This window comes from Tupaia chinensis, unplaced genomic scaffold, assembly GCF_000334495.1.
Source record: "Tupaia chinensis unplaced genomic scaffold, TupChi_1.0 Scaffold000010_1, whole genome shotgun sequence".
Lineage (NCBI taxonomy): Eukaryota > Metazoa > Chordata > Mammalia > Scandentia > Tupaiidae > Tupaia > Tupaia belangeri.
The window spans coordinates 209,587-224,080 of record NW_006159440.1 but is presented as its reverse complement, the minus strand read 5'-3'; the positions used below and the strand labels follow the sequence as shown (position 1 = coordinate 224,080).

The window sequence follows — 14,494 nt, the reverse complement described above, 5'->3', positions numbered from 1 at the left end:
GGGGGATGGTCACGCCGCAATCCCTTCTCCTCCATTCTCCTCTCGGGATCTTGGGCACGCACGCACATGCGCCTGGCGTGAGTTTTAAGCCACTGGGTCCGGGGGACACGAACCGCGGTCGACTACGTGGGAGTCCAGCAACATAGCCATTACGCTAACTGCTGGTTCCCTCTTTGGAAGGTTTTCAGCCAGGGTGACAAGATCACCTATGAGCTCAGGCGCGTGGAGGCAGCGTAGTGGAGGACGTCATTCATCGTGTGTGAAATGCAGCTTATGGAACGGATGGTGATTTCAATTTTGTTCAGAAACATAAAAGATTTTAAAAGTACAAGAGATAGACCAAGATTTGGACAGCTTATTTCTCCATTCTCCTTTCGGGATTTTGGGCATGCACACACATGTCCTCAGCATGTTTCTCATCCTGCCAGGTCCAGGACTCGAACTGCACAGTAGGCCGTATAGGGCCTAACTGCTTTAAACCTCCACACCATCTGCTGGCCCTATGTGGTGATATTTTACATAATTGTATCTATTTTTTCAACCTGTTCCCAAGTTACCACAAAGTAAACATACTTTCAGGACCTGTAGGTGGCATAATGGTTTCATCACTGGACTTCCACATAGTGGACCACGATTTGAGTTCTGGAGCTAGCAGCTTAAAACCCAGGCCACTCATGTGTGCATAAGTGCCCCAAATCCCAAGAGAAGAATGGAGGAGAAGGGATTGCAGCATGGCCATCCTCCCTGGAGGGTGATTTCTTGCTTTCTGTCTCTCTGTTTCTGTAGATCACACATGTGCTATAGTAAAAAAACTTTTTAAAAAAAGGAGGAAAAAAAATACACTTTCTGTATCAGAATAAATTGATTTTTCTTAAATTTTGCCATAAAGGTGCACTCATCTGAGAAATACAGATGGGGTGGGGGAGGTGGGGGCTGGTGACTGTGCCTTAATCGCTTCTCTCGGAATTTTGGGCATGTATGCATGTTTATTTTCCTCTTTTTTGCGGGGGGGTAGGGGGAGGCTTTTGCTGTAGGGCACATGTGCTGGCCAGAAAGACACAGAGACAGAAAGTGAGAAATAACCCCCTGGGGTGATGACCACACCGCAGTCCCTTCTCTTCCATTCTCCTCTGGGGATCTTGGGCACACATGCACATGTGCCTGGTGTGAGTTTAAGTCACTGGGTCCGGAACGCGAACCGTGGTCGACTACTTGGGAGTCTAGCGACATAGCTACTACGCCAGCTGCTGGTCCCATGCATGCATTTTTAAGCAACTCAGTTACATGATTTGAACTAGGCAGTCTTTTGGGATCCCGCCTCTTTAACCTCCAGGCCGCCTACTGATCCGAATTTTTGTTTTTGTTTTTGTTTTTTAAGAAGAAACTTGGTAGCATGAGGACTCCTGGATTTGAATGTTGCTTTCTTTATTTGATGTCTAGAAAACACTTTGTCTCCCTGCTCAATATATACAGAACGTCTGCACTCTGACAGAAATGGAAAGATCTGAAAGAGCGATAACAGGAAGGCCGAGTGTAGGTGCCGGGTCTGTAAGGGGGAAGTGAATAGTAGAGGGCAGGTCGGGGCTAAGGGAAGAAGCACTTGACAGACCCAACAAAGTAAAGTGCTTTATCGGAAATGATGTACAAAAAAGTCTTAAAATTAAAAACAAAACAAAACACTGAGAACCAACCCAAAAAAAGAAAGAAATGACTTTGTATGGTTGATCCTTCAGCACAGGAGAAAACGACGTTCTTCACCTTTAACTCCTCCCACACCTCCTTCACAAGCAATGGAGAAAAGCTCCTATGTTCAGACCGCAGAGATCTCACTGTGGACGGTGGTGACCGCCCTGCAGGCGGTGGAGAAGAGGCTGGACTCCCAGGCCGCCCGGCTGCAGAGCTTGGAGGGCCGTGCCGGCACGGCAGAGAAGAAGCTGGCCGACTGCGAGAAGACGGCCATGGAGCTGTGCAACCAGCTGGAGGGCAAGTGGGCCGTGCTGGGGACGCTGCTGCAGGAGTACGGGCTGCTGCAGAGGCGGCTGGAGAACGTGGAGAACCTGCTACGCGACAGGAACTTCTGGATCCTGCGGCTGCCCCCAGACAGCAAGGAGGAGGCCCAGGTAGCCCCATTGAAGAGTCAGAGTTAGGCGAGAAGGGGAGCCCAGCCCTTTTTTATCTCGGATTCTAAATTGCTGCCTTTTCCTTCCTGACTGTGAGCAAGTGCTATTTGTGATTTCAGGTGTCTGGGTCACTGGAGAACGATGACATCGGTTTCTCTGAGCAGGAGTGGGAGAACCTGGAGGACTGGCAGAAGGAGCTGTACAGAAACGTGATGCAGAGCAACTATGAGACGCTGGTCTCTCTGAGTGAGTCTCCTCGTTCTGGGCCAGCCATTAGACTGCTGCCCGAGGCTCCAGGTCCTCGCCCTGACAGGGACTTTGGGGAACGTCTGCATCGTGCCTTGGTGTCTTTTAGCGGTCACACAGTCGGTTCTCAGTAACACCTACTAGTGCGTAAGATGTCGCTGTACGCAGTGTGCTTGAAACGGCTGGCGTCCTTATTTTGTTACGTTCCAGACCGTTGGATGAGAAAGTCCCTGGTACCTGGGCCAGGCGGGCAGCCTCTAGAAGCTGCTTCTTGGCTTTTGGAGTTGCAGTCATTTTGTTCTCAGCATTTTTTCATGCTGGTAGGAGTGCTGCTTAATAGGCATAAATCTTCATAGATACGTAAAATATTAAGTCATCAGGTAACAAATGCATTTTGTTTGGAAGACACACCTTTTTTTCTTTTTTGTTTTTTTTTTCTTTCTTTCTTTCTTTTTTTAGGTTTTAGCCATAGGGCGTATGCGCTTGCCAGAGAGAGAGCAGGAAAGTGAGAAACCACCCCTCCAGTGCGGATAGCCTTGCTATATAGTCCCTTCTCGTCCATTCTCTCAGGATTTTGGGCTTACATGCACACAAACCTGGCATGACTTTCAGGATGCCAGGTCCGGGATTTGAACTGGCCATATGGGAGTCTAGCACTTCAACCACTATTCCACTCGCTGGTCCCTAGACACAGTCTTTTGAAACCAAAGTCCATGATTTTTTTTAAAGAGTGTCAAGAAGGTCAGTGTGGGCCCAGCCCCGTGGCCTAGGGATTCAGGGAGCTGGGTCCTACATGGTGTGTTGTGCAGTTTGAATCCCAGTTCTGGTGACTTGAAAAACACAGTGGCGTATGTATGTGGGTTCCTGGAATCTTGACAGGATGGAAAAACGGAGAAGGGTTTGCAGTGTGACCATGTCCCATTGGGATTCTTTCCCTCTCTGGAGAGCACATGTGCCCTCTGGCAAATTTAAGGTAAGATACAAACTGTCAGTGTGAAGGGAGCAGTGAGAAGGGGGCACCTATCTGAGGGGTGACTGCAGCCCGGCCTCCTGGCCGTCCCTGGTCAGTCACAGTACCTACCTCGCCTGGCAGTGCCTAAACAAGGATCTGATTAGGTGCCCTGTGGGAGCATCGGCCAGACTCGAGCCACATGCACGAGGGAAGCAGTAGTGATGCTGGTGAGAACGGCAGGCCCCGTGGCCTGACTGGCTCTCGTGAAGAAGCTGCGGGTGTGGCAGCTGGCCCAGTCAGTCCCACATTAGGATGGCCCAGCCTTTTCTGATGGCTCAAACTACTAGAAGGAAGTGGCACGAACAGTGGCCTTTCAGCCTTCTGAAGTCGCAGTGTCCTCTCCCTGCCGCTGGCTGCCTTTCATGGCAGCTGCCCGTGCGCAGTGAGCTCTTCCTCTCCCCTGGGCTCACACTGTATTCCAACCCAGAGGTCCTCGGCCAGCCAGAGGGAGAAGCGGATCTGGGCACGGAGATGCTGGGTGACTTGGAGGAAGAAGGCCCTGCTGGCTCCCACCCAGGTGAGTGGCTCCAGAGTGTCCCCTACCCCACACCCCCTCCAGCTCCCTGCAGCCCGTGGTGAGCTTTCCTGCTGCGGGGCAGCCAGGGCTGACCGTGAGTACCCGGCCTGTGCTGCTACAGACTCCTTTATGACTGTCATTAGATCACTCATTGGACACGTCTCAGCTCCTACAACCTGGGGTCCTTAAAGGCTAGCGACCTCGTCACACTCCTTCGTGCCCTACACCGGAGTACCGAGTGGAGATAGGCAAGCCTGTTGGTTACCGAGTGGGCCGGTTGGAGCCCCAGGAGGAAAACATTTTTGAGCAGGTTGCTTTGAGAACATGTAGGAAGAACAGGACAAGGTTCATTTTAACCTGTAGGTTTAGTTTCTCTTTAATCATTAAAAGTTGTTATTTTAACCCTCTCCTTAAATTGGTGTCATTGTTAGTGAGTATTTTGTCATTTTTTTGCAGGGATTAAGTATAAGTTTGTAGACAAGCTTAGAGAACTATGATTTATACCTTTGAGTAATGTATCCAGATTTTCAGTCAGCACATCTATGTGTGAACAGAGGTTTAATTCATTTTTTGTTTTGTTTTTTTTAAGGTTTTTGCTGTAGGATACGTACGCTCACCAGACAGACAGAAGCAGTGAGAGGGAAAGTGAGAGGTCACCCCCCGGGGGGGATGGCCATACTGCAATCTATTTTCCCTTCTCTTGAAATTTAGGGGCACATATGTATGTGTGCCCAGTGTGTTTCGTTTCTTTCTTTCTTTCTTTTTTTTTTTTTTGAGAGGTTTTTGCTATAGGGCATGTGCGCTGGCCAGAAAGACAGAGATACAGAGACTGAAAGCGAGAAATCGTCCCCCGAGGGGATGGCCACTCTGCAATCCCTTCTCCACCATTCTCCTCTTGGGATCTTGGGCACACATACACGTGTGCCCGATCTGAGTTTAAGCCACCGGGTTTGGGACTTGAACCATGGCCAACTACATGGGAGTCCAGCAACATAGCCATTACGCTAATTGCTGGTCCCTGCACCCAGTGTGTTTCAAGTGACTGGATCTTGGACTCTAATCACAGTCGGCCATGTAGGAGTCCAGTGCCTAACTGCTATGCCACTTGCTGGGCCATAAAGGTTTAATTTTTACAAGTCTTGGAACCTAGTCATTCTCACTCTTTTCCAGATTGTCTTACTTCACTTGTTCCTGGGGTGCTTTGATTGGAACCCTTTTGAAAATCACATGTTTGTTCAGTTCTGAAGAAAACAAAGGTGTTAAAATGTGATCTTTTTGTTGTTGTTTCTTCCTTTTTGCAGCAGACGGGGTCATTATCAAGCAGGAGATAGAGTATGCACAGGAAGACCCTGCGGAGCTCGCTGGGGAGTTCTCAGGCATTGTTCAAGAGCCGGCTTTCCTGAGCCCGGAGCAGGCCGAGCTCTGGGCTAGCCAGGGCTGTTCTCTCTTCTTGGAGTCAGGCCCTGGGGACGCTAACCTAGCAGAGCCCGTGGAGGGCAGTAGAGACCCCGGCAATGGCAGAGAGCTGGGCTACTCCTCGAAGCAGAAGTCATACAGGAAGGTCCAGCTGGGTCAGGAGCGAGGTCAAGGCCTGAGGCTGGAAAGGGACAGTCCCGGCCCTTACCAGTGTTCTGTGTGTGACGCCACCTTCCGGTACAAGCAGCAGCTGGCTGCACACCTGCAGAGCCACTCAGGGTGGGAGTCGTACCCGGTCACAGAGCCAGAAGAGAGCCCGAGACCCAGGCCGCAGCTCAAACCCCAGTCCAAGAGGGCCAAGCTACACCAGTGCAACGTGTGCCTGAGGAGCTTCAGCTGCAAGGTGAGCCTGGTGACCCACCAGCGCTGCCACCTGCAGGAGGGGCCCAGTGCTGGTCAGCGCATCCAGGAGAGGTTCTCGCCCAACAGCCTGGTTGCCCTGCCTGGCCACATCCCTTGGAGGAAAAGCCGGAGCTCCCTCATCTGTGGTTACTGCGGCAAGAGCTTTAGCCACCCATCCGACCTGGTGCGGCACCAGCGCATCCACACGGGCGAACGGCCCTACAGCTGCACCGAGTGCGAGAAGAGCTTCATCCAGAAGCAGCACCTCCTGCAGCACCAGAAGATCCACCTGCGGGAGCGGGGCGGGCTGGCCCCAGAGCCCAGAAAGCCCAATGGTTTGCTTTAAGGGTGCCGGCCCTCGCCCGTTCGGGGGGCGGAGAGGGTTGGCATTGGTCCCCCCAAAGAGACCATGTGCAGAGCAGGGACTGACTGCTTCCTAAAGGGAGCTGCTTCTGGTTCACCTCCCCTTGACCAAGTACCGAGCCACGCCCAGAGGCTTCCTGAAACCACACAGGAGAGGATGCGGCCAGGCCTGGCCTCCCTGTCTTTGCCCGGCTGCTGAGGGCACTGTGTTCCGCGCACCCCTCAGTCTCCGGTTTTCCCATCTGTGCTGACACTCGTCGGCTGGGCTTGGTGTCTAACCGTGCAGGGACTGGTGGCTGGCTCCAGGCTCGTCCCAGCGTTTCATACCTTCCTGCAGGGTTAGGGTCTGGCCGCAGGAGTGAGCAGGTGCATGGAAAAGTGCCGGGAAGCATAACCCTCCATTTCTTCTTTGTAGGTTCCTCCTTAGTAACAGGTAGAAATAATTTAAACAAATGCTTACTCTGCTCTGATGAATCATTTTTAGGATTAGATTTTAGTTGATTTTTTTAGGATATAGCCCAACACTGCTTTTTAAATTTCAAGTTGTAGAAGTTGTTCCTAACATGGGGACTGGGCCTACCCTCTAGGAGGGACTAGTTTTTGGGGCTCTTTTAGCCCATCCACACTTAGGCCAGAGGGCAAGGTTCATGGTGCCGGGCTGCCCACGTGGGGCACTTGTCGGAGAAGGACCAAGCGGTAGAGAATGGGGAGGTGGGCCCCAAAGCCCCTGCTGAGAAGAAAGATTTCTGTACAGGAGCTGAGAGCCCCGTCGTGGGCGGGTGTTTGTGGTCTCGCCATGCCCTCCTTCCCACCCTCGTCCTCATTCTTGCTGTGGTTCTGTCGCCCCAGGGTGGAAAATGACTTCGTTGCTATGATTGTTCAGCTTGTACCACTGGTCATTTGAGTTCCTGTTATAACTGTCCTCACTCGGGGTTGCTTGGAGTACACTTCCCAGAGTCAGTCTAGGGTGGACTGTCGCAGACGAGAGGCACACACGTGCTGTCTCAGGAGAGTTGGGCACCTGCCCACTGTTTGGGGGATGGGAGTGGGTTCCTGGGTCATATATTAATGTCCCCTTGGGTGATTTGCAGTTGCCTAGAATAAAACCTGCTACTAGCAAAAAAAAAAGTTTATACTGGATTTTTTTTATTTGTTGAGAATGTTTTGGGGTCTAGGAGGCTGCCTTGACCTGGAGTGATGACAGAGAGGACTGCAGGCCCAGCCCAACCTGCGCTTTTGCTTAAATCTAGGCCAGACGAGAACAGGGCGGGGATGAAAAAAGCTAGGGGCCCTCCCTCCATGCAGTGGTGCAGAGCTGGTGGCAGTCTAGGTGTGGTTATCGGGAGGCAGCGCAGGTACGCAGAGGGCTGCCATCCAGCAGTAAGGAGCATTGGCTTAGGTGGACATGTAGCCACGTGGACGGTCTGAGATGGTCAGCGTCAAGAGGATGATGTCAGAGACGTGGGCTAAATCTGCACGTACATGGAACATTTTGTGAGAATGCCTGCAGACTGCATCCTTCGTGCATGCTCGAGAGAAGACAGGTCCCACGTGGCAAGAACCGTAGTTCAAATCCCGGGTCCACTCATCCTGAGACACAACAGCCATGTGCGCAAGTGTCCGGCATCTGATGGCCAGAGGAAGGACATCATGATTGACACCCTGTGGAGGGCTGGTGTGTGCGCCCTCACACTTGCTATGAATAAAGTTAACAAAACAACTTCAAGAATGAGACCATTTAGAAGTCAAAGGATACTCTTAAAGACACTACCAAGAATGTACTCGACAACTGGGTCTGCCCTTGTGGCCTAGCACGTTAGGGACGTGGTTCATGTAGCAGCTTGAGCAACGTGTGTGTGCCGCGTGCCCCAAATCCCAACAGCATGGAGGAGATGGAGGAGGGGTTGTGGGGTGACCATGCTATCCTGTGGGGTGCTTTCTCCCTCTCCTGGTTTCTGTCTCTGGCACATGCCCTATGGCGGAGGAGTTTAGAAGCAACGTTGAGGGAGGTCATCCCAGCTGCTGCATAGCCTCAGTACCTGTGGGGGACCTCCGGGGCTTCCCTCCTGAACTGCAGTCTTCCTACCCACAAGCCTTTGCACTGAATGCCCTCCCTCCTCCCCCTGCCATCCCTTATGGTTTTCACCCCCAAGTGTGTGTTTTAATGTGACCAGCCTTGTTCCTTGCACTGGGGAGACAGCAGAGTACAAGTCGGGGTCTGGTTCTCCAGCACAGTCCTTGGCAGGGAAGTAATGGAGTTGAGCCGCTGGGCTGCTCTGCTGACCTCCGTGGAGCACGCGTGTGCAAGGTGCTCTTTGAAGTTCACATAAAACCAAGGCACTGTGACCTACGTGGTATGTAATGCAGCTTACACTCGGGATGTGGGAGGCCTGAGAAGTGGTCACATGGTGGAGGTGTTGAGAGCTCAGGCTAGCTTGCCTCAGAGCCCACGTGCTGGGCCCAGAGTGCTGCCGTCCCTGCAGGTAAGCTCCAGTGTCAAGGCTGGGCTCTCAGTTCCCGTGTGTGCCACAGCCCCCCCCACCCCCACCCCCCACCCCCGACCTGATGGGCTCCCGGGTGCCGGCCTGGACCCTCTGAACCGGAGTCTGCATTTTAGCCTCATCTGTCGGGGACTGCGCAGAGAGGCATTGTCTAGTCACACAAGGAAATTAGCTCCTTGCCGTCTCCACGGAACACCTCTGCTCAGTGCTGAGGAGAAAATGGGGAACGGGCCGTCTGAAAGGGGTGATCAGCTGGAAAGGTGTAAGTCAATGCAGGGAGGAAACGAGTGCCAAACAGCGACCCTTGCCTGTTTTCTTGATATTCTGCCAGGGTCCAGTTGTCGCTCACGTGAACTACACTGTGACCTAATCGGCCTCGTTACATCTTTTCTGCTCCGAGAGTTGCTGTGGTGGATGGAGCACACTGGGACACGGGCATCGTTCAAACCTCCCAGTGGCCTTCAGCGGCCACCGGGAACCAGCGTTTTAGTGCAGGGCCCAATGCTTGGACAACCTGACCTCTTGTTGCGACTGTTCAGTTGGTAATGGGAAGTGGAGGGATTTTGAACATTAGAACGGCCTGACTCTAGCTGTAATGTAGGAATTTTTTTTTTTTTTATTAGTTTTTTGAAAGGGGACCTGTGGGGGACCTCCGGGGCTTCCCTCCTGAACTGCAGTCTTCCTACCCACAAGCCTTTGCACTGAATGCCCTCCCTCCTCCCCCTGCCATCCCTTATGGTTTTCACCCCCAAGTGTGTGTTTTAATGTGACCAGCCTTGTTCCTTGCACTGGGGAGACAGCAGAGTACAAGTCGGGGTCTGGTTCTCCAGCACAGTCCTTGGCAGGGAAGTAATGGAGTTGAGCCGCTGGGCTGCTCTGCTGACCTCCGTGGAGCACGCGTGTGCAAGGTGCTCTTTGAAGTTCACATAAAACCAAGGCACTGTGACCTACGTGGTATGTAATGCAGCTTACACTCGGGATGTGGGAGGCCTGAGAAGTGGTCACATGGTGGAGGTGTTGAGAGCTCAGGCTAGCTTGCCTCAGAGCCCACGTGCTGGGCCCAGAGTGCTGCCGTCCCTGCAGGTAAGCTCCAGTGTCAAGGCTGGGCTCTCAGTTCCCGTGTGTGCCACAGCCCCCCCCACCCCCACCCCCCACCCCCGACCTGATGGGCTCCCGGGTGCCGGCCTGGACCCTCTGAACCGGAGTCTGCATTTTAGCCTCATCTGTCGGGGACTGCGCAGAGAGGCATTGTCTAGTCACACAAGGAAATTAGCTCCTTGCCGTCTCCACGGAACACCTCTGCTCAGTGCTGAGGAGAAAATGGGGAACGGGCCGTCTGAAAGGGGTGATCAGCTGGAAAGGTGTAAGTCAATGCAGGGAGGAAACGAGTGCCAAACAGCGACCCTTGCCTGTTTTCTTGATATTCTGCCAGGGTCCAGTTGTCGCTCACGTGAACTACACTGTGACCTAATCGGCCTCGTTACATCTTTTCTGCTCCGAGAGTTGCTGTGGTGGATGGAGCACACTGGGACACGGGCATCGTTCAAACCTCCCAGTGGCCTTCAGCGGCCACCGGGAACCAGCGTTTTAGTGCAGGGCCCAATGCTTGGACAACCTGACCTCTTGTTGCGACTGTTCAGTTGGTAATGGGAAGTGGAGGGATTTTGAACATTAGAACGGCCTGACTCTAGCTGTAATGTAGGAATTTTTTTTTTTTCATTTAGTTTTGCTACGGGGCATTTGTGCTCACCAGAGAGGTAGAGAAGGAAAGTGAGAATGCAAGTTGCCCGGTCTGGGACTTGAACTGTGATCGGCCATGTGGGAGTCTAGCGCATTAACCACCACATCACCTGCTGGTCCCTAATGTCATTTTTTCTTACTGCCAGAGGGTGCGTGCCCTTTGTGTGTGTGTGTGTGTGTGTGTGTGTGTGTGTGTACCAGAGAGAAAGCAACCCTAAGTGGGGCATGGTCACACCACAATTTCTTTACCTTTTCTCCATCATATCAGGATTGGAGGCATGCTTGCAATTCACCTACAGTGTTTGTCAAGCCTCTGGGCCAGAATTCAAACCTTGGTCAGCCTAGATCCATTAACCCCTGAGCCAGCCTGGGAATGGGATTACATCATGGGGTTTTCTAATGAGGTAATTTGCTAGCTTTTCGAGGGAGCCCAAGAGCCGGTGAGGTCCGGACCAGTGCGGCTGCCTTGGGAAGGGAGCAATGGGCAAGCGCAGCCAGGGTGGCCAGTGACCACGTCCTGACGGCTACACAGCCCCGAGCAGGCGTGCTTGCACCCCAGCGCTCACCAGATGCTGGAGAGCACAGTGTCCGGGGAGCTCAGTGCTGCGTGAACTCTGGAAGGCCCCACAGAGCAGGGGCTGGTTATGCTTTGGGGCTGCCTCTCCTCACATCTTTGACTCGGTGTGGGTCCACTCATTAAATAACATGCCCAGATTGCATGAGGGCAGGGTGGGCACAGGGATGCTCTGAGCTGCCCCTACTTCTTGGCTGAGGACAGTGTGGCGGGGACAGTTCACTTGAGTGTCCTGAGCACTTGGAGTGATCCTAGGAGCAGCTTTGGTGGCTCTCAGCCTCTGAGGACCCTGTCTGCAACAAGGGACATGACCAGCTGCTTCAGTGACCTGCACTTTGGTGGGTCACTTGCTACCCCAGGGTCCAGCCTCAACCTTAAAAATCTAGTGCTATCAGTTCACCCTGGGGCTTTAGGCCCTAGAGATCTGTCCCCCCTCAGCCCCCATAAAAAAAGCCAAATGGATTAATAAAGGTGAAGGGACCAGCAGATGGCCAGATGGTGTGGAATGGTTACGTTGCTGGACTCCCATGTAGTTGACCGTGGTTTGAGTCCTGGAACCTGCGGCTTAAAACTCACTGGGCGCATGCCAAAGACCCAGAGGAGAATGGAGGAGAAGGGATTGCCATGTGGCCATCCCCCTAGGGGGTAATTTCTGACTTTCTCTTTCTCTCTCTTTCTGGCAAACACACGTGTCCTATATAAAGAAATTTCTCTCTTAAAAAAAAATAAAAATATATAAGGGGACAGCAGGAGTGTGGAAGTTAAGGCACTGGATTCCCGCATGGCTGACCATGGTTGACGCCCTGGACCTGGCAGCTTGAAAATGATGCTGGATATGTGTGCGTGTGTGCCCAAAATCCTGGAAAGAGAATGCAAAAGGGACTGTGACATGGCCATCCCCCTGGGGTAATTTCTCACTTACCCTCTGTCTCTGTCTCTCTCCAGCAAGCACATATACCCTATAGCCGAAACCTAAAGTTATATACACAGGGGTGTGTGTGTGTGTGTGTACACATATATGGCATTTACATATATATGTATATCTATGTATATAGAATTGCAAATTTATTTATAAAATCAGAGAATGAGAATAGGAGGTATGTGACAGCAACAGGGCACTGAGGTGGGCTAGCCTATGGCATGGTGGTTAAAGGCAGCTGGATCCTATATGACAGTGGCACGGTTCGAATCCCAGATCCAGCAACTTGAAAATCATGCTGAGCCTGTGTGTGCACAGGCCCAAAATCTCAAGAGAAGAATGGAGAAGGGATTGCGGAGTAGCCATCCTCCCTCCCTCTCTCTGATAAGCACAAGTGCTATAGGACAAAACAAGGCAGAGGGTCTTAACCTGTGGTCTCCAGGTCAGTAGAACCAACTCTCCTAGAACTAGTTAGAAATGGAATGCCTGCTGTTCATGCTTTAAAAAAATAATTATTTATTTTATTTTATTTATTCATTCATTTAATTTTTAATTTGACCAGAGAGACAGAAGGGGTGAGAATGAAACAGAGAGGAAGTGAGAAAGCAAGCCGCCAGATTCAGGACTCGAACCCTTGTTGGCCATGTGGGAGTGTCCAGCGCCTTAACCACCACACCACCTGCTGGTCCCTGCCTGCTGTTCTTTTTAAAAGCCTGTTTTTTCTCAATACATCTTTAAAGGCTTTTAAATTGTTTCATATCAGATCAGGTTGAGATTTTTAAGAACTTCATTTTTAATTTGTAATAAAAGTTTACAACTTGGATCTTTTCAAAAAAGTCAACAAACTGCAAATACCTGTTAATAAAGGTCTTTTTTTAAAAAAATGGAATACCCACACCCCTTCCAGCCTCAGACCTAGAAATGCTGTTTGTGCCAGCGAGGCGCACTGAGGTTCAAGAACCAGACTTAAGAGAAACATTTTTTTCCAAAAATCCAAGACCAACTTGGTAGCACTCTCTCCTGGTCAGAGCTGGTTAAACACTTTTTTCCCTTTCCAATTACTTTTCCAGACTGTGTGCTTGATGGTAAATTATTTTATAAAGTCAAAATTTACCAGTATCTTATAATCCTTAATCATGGGACTGACCCCTGATGAGACCCTACAGATGCTCTTATTCAGCACACATTTGCAATTTGCTTCTTAGATTGAAGTACTTCAACAATTTCCAAAATGAATAATGCTAAATGGTGATTTGATTTTTTGTTAATTTTTTTTTAAAATTTGCCATAGGGTGGGTGTGCTCACCAAGGAGAGAAAAAGAAAAAAATGAGAACGCATCCTCAGGAGGGATATGCACGCTGAATTCCCCTTTTCTTCACTCTCCTCTGGAGATTTTTTTTTAAAAAGAATTATTTAATTCCATTTGTTATTATTTTTTAAAATTTGACCAGAGTGATAGAGACAGGGAAAGCGAAAAAGCAAACCACTGGGTCCAGGACCAGAACCACGGTTGGCCATGTGGGAAACCAGCACCTTTAACCACCACACCACCTGCCTGCCCTTCCTTTGGAGATTTTAGGCCTGGCCTGTTTTTCCAGCTGCTAGGTCCAGGGTCCAACTGTGCAGCTGGCCATGTGGGATCCCGCGCCGGTAACCATCAGCTAGCCGTGATGTTTTTTGGTTTCTTTCAACACTCCCTATCCTCCTGTAAGTTCTAGAGGTGTACCTTACTTGGGTGCCAGTTTCTTTATGCTCTTACTATGTTAGTTGACCACAGTTTGGTTCGTATTACATATTCTGTGAAATAATTTTCTCCTGCCAAAACAAAACAACTGAGCAGCAGAACAAAAATCCCAAACACACACACAACTGCAAATGAATTTCTAGTGCGACAACCCTGCTGCCTTGTGTGACAGGCTAAGATGAATGGACATTACGGAAAAGGCAGAAAAAACTTGAACTGCATACAGCACGTTTTATTTCACTATATCCAGTGGTTAATTCCGATTTCCTAGACTAAGGCTTGTCGGATTACAGAGGAGGGAAATGGATCCCAGATTGGGTGGCTTGTTCTAGATTCTCCAGGGCTGGGATTGGCCATTCATTTGCTCTTCCCTTGACCCGGTCCTGGGGCCAAAGCTACAGGGGGTTGCCCAGCCGGTGGCCCAGGGCAAGCCAAGGCTGGGTGTGGCCGAGAGGGCCTCGGAGAGCGCTGCCAGGTTGCCCGAGCAGGGTATCCTTTGGGAGCAGGCCCCGGGGGAGGAAGCCCCAGGATCCTGAAGCTAAGATCCTGGAAAACGAGAGCTGGGGAGGGCAGGCTCGCTCCCCGCCACCCCCACCCCACCCCCCTGCCAAATAAAATACATTTCCCTCTGAGGTTTTTAAATTTGTTGTGGAAAATGAAAAAGTTTCTCTGTCGTTGACCCCGGGCACGCATACGTCCCAACCGAATAGTCACTTCAGGCCCCTCTGGAGGCGCTAAAATAGGAAGTCGAGATCACCGACCACCTTCCCCCGAGGTTCTCTCCGGAACCTCGAAATCTGAGCGGCTCCTGGGCGAGCCCCGCTTCCCGATTCCGCGAGGGACGCCGGGTTCCCAGTCCCAGCACCCTGGAGAGGGGTCGGGCCGCTGGGCCGAGGGTCGCTGCTGCCTGCCGGAGTCTGGCTGCAGGCCGGGGCGCCC

General features: G+C 51.4%; 2 protein-coding genes across 2 annotated transcripts in view; both read left to right on the top strand.

The window, feature by feature from the left end:
• The window catches only part of LOC102469613 (zinc finger protein 783), a gene marked incomplete in the record, with an annotated part of 86,081 nt that overhangs the window by 59,750 nt on the left and 11,837 nt on the right, over positions 1-14,494 (top strand).
• Positions 1,219-7,207, top strand: ZNF212 (zinc finger protein 212). Its single transcript, XM_006139879.3, has 4 exons — positions 1,219-2,120; positions 2,240-2,366; positions 3,806-3,895; positions 5,197-7,207. Exons 1-4 carry the CDS (start codon positions 1,791-1,793, stop codon positions 6,057-6,059), a joined length of 1,410 nt encoding a protein of 469 aa, XP_006139941.1. The 5' UTR covers positions 1,219-1,790; the 3' UTR covers positions 6,060-7,207.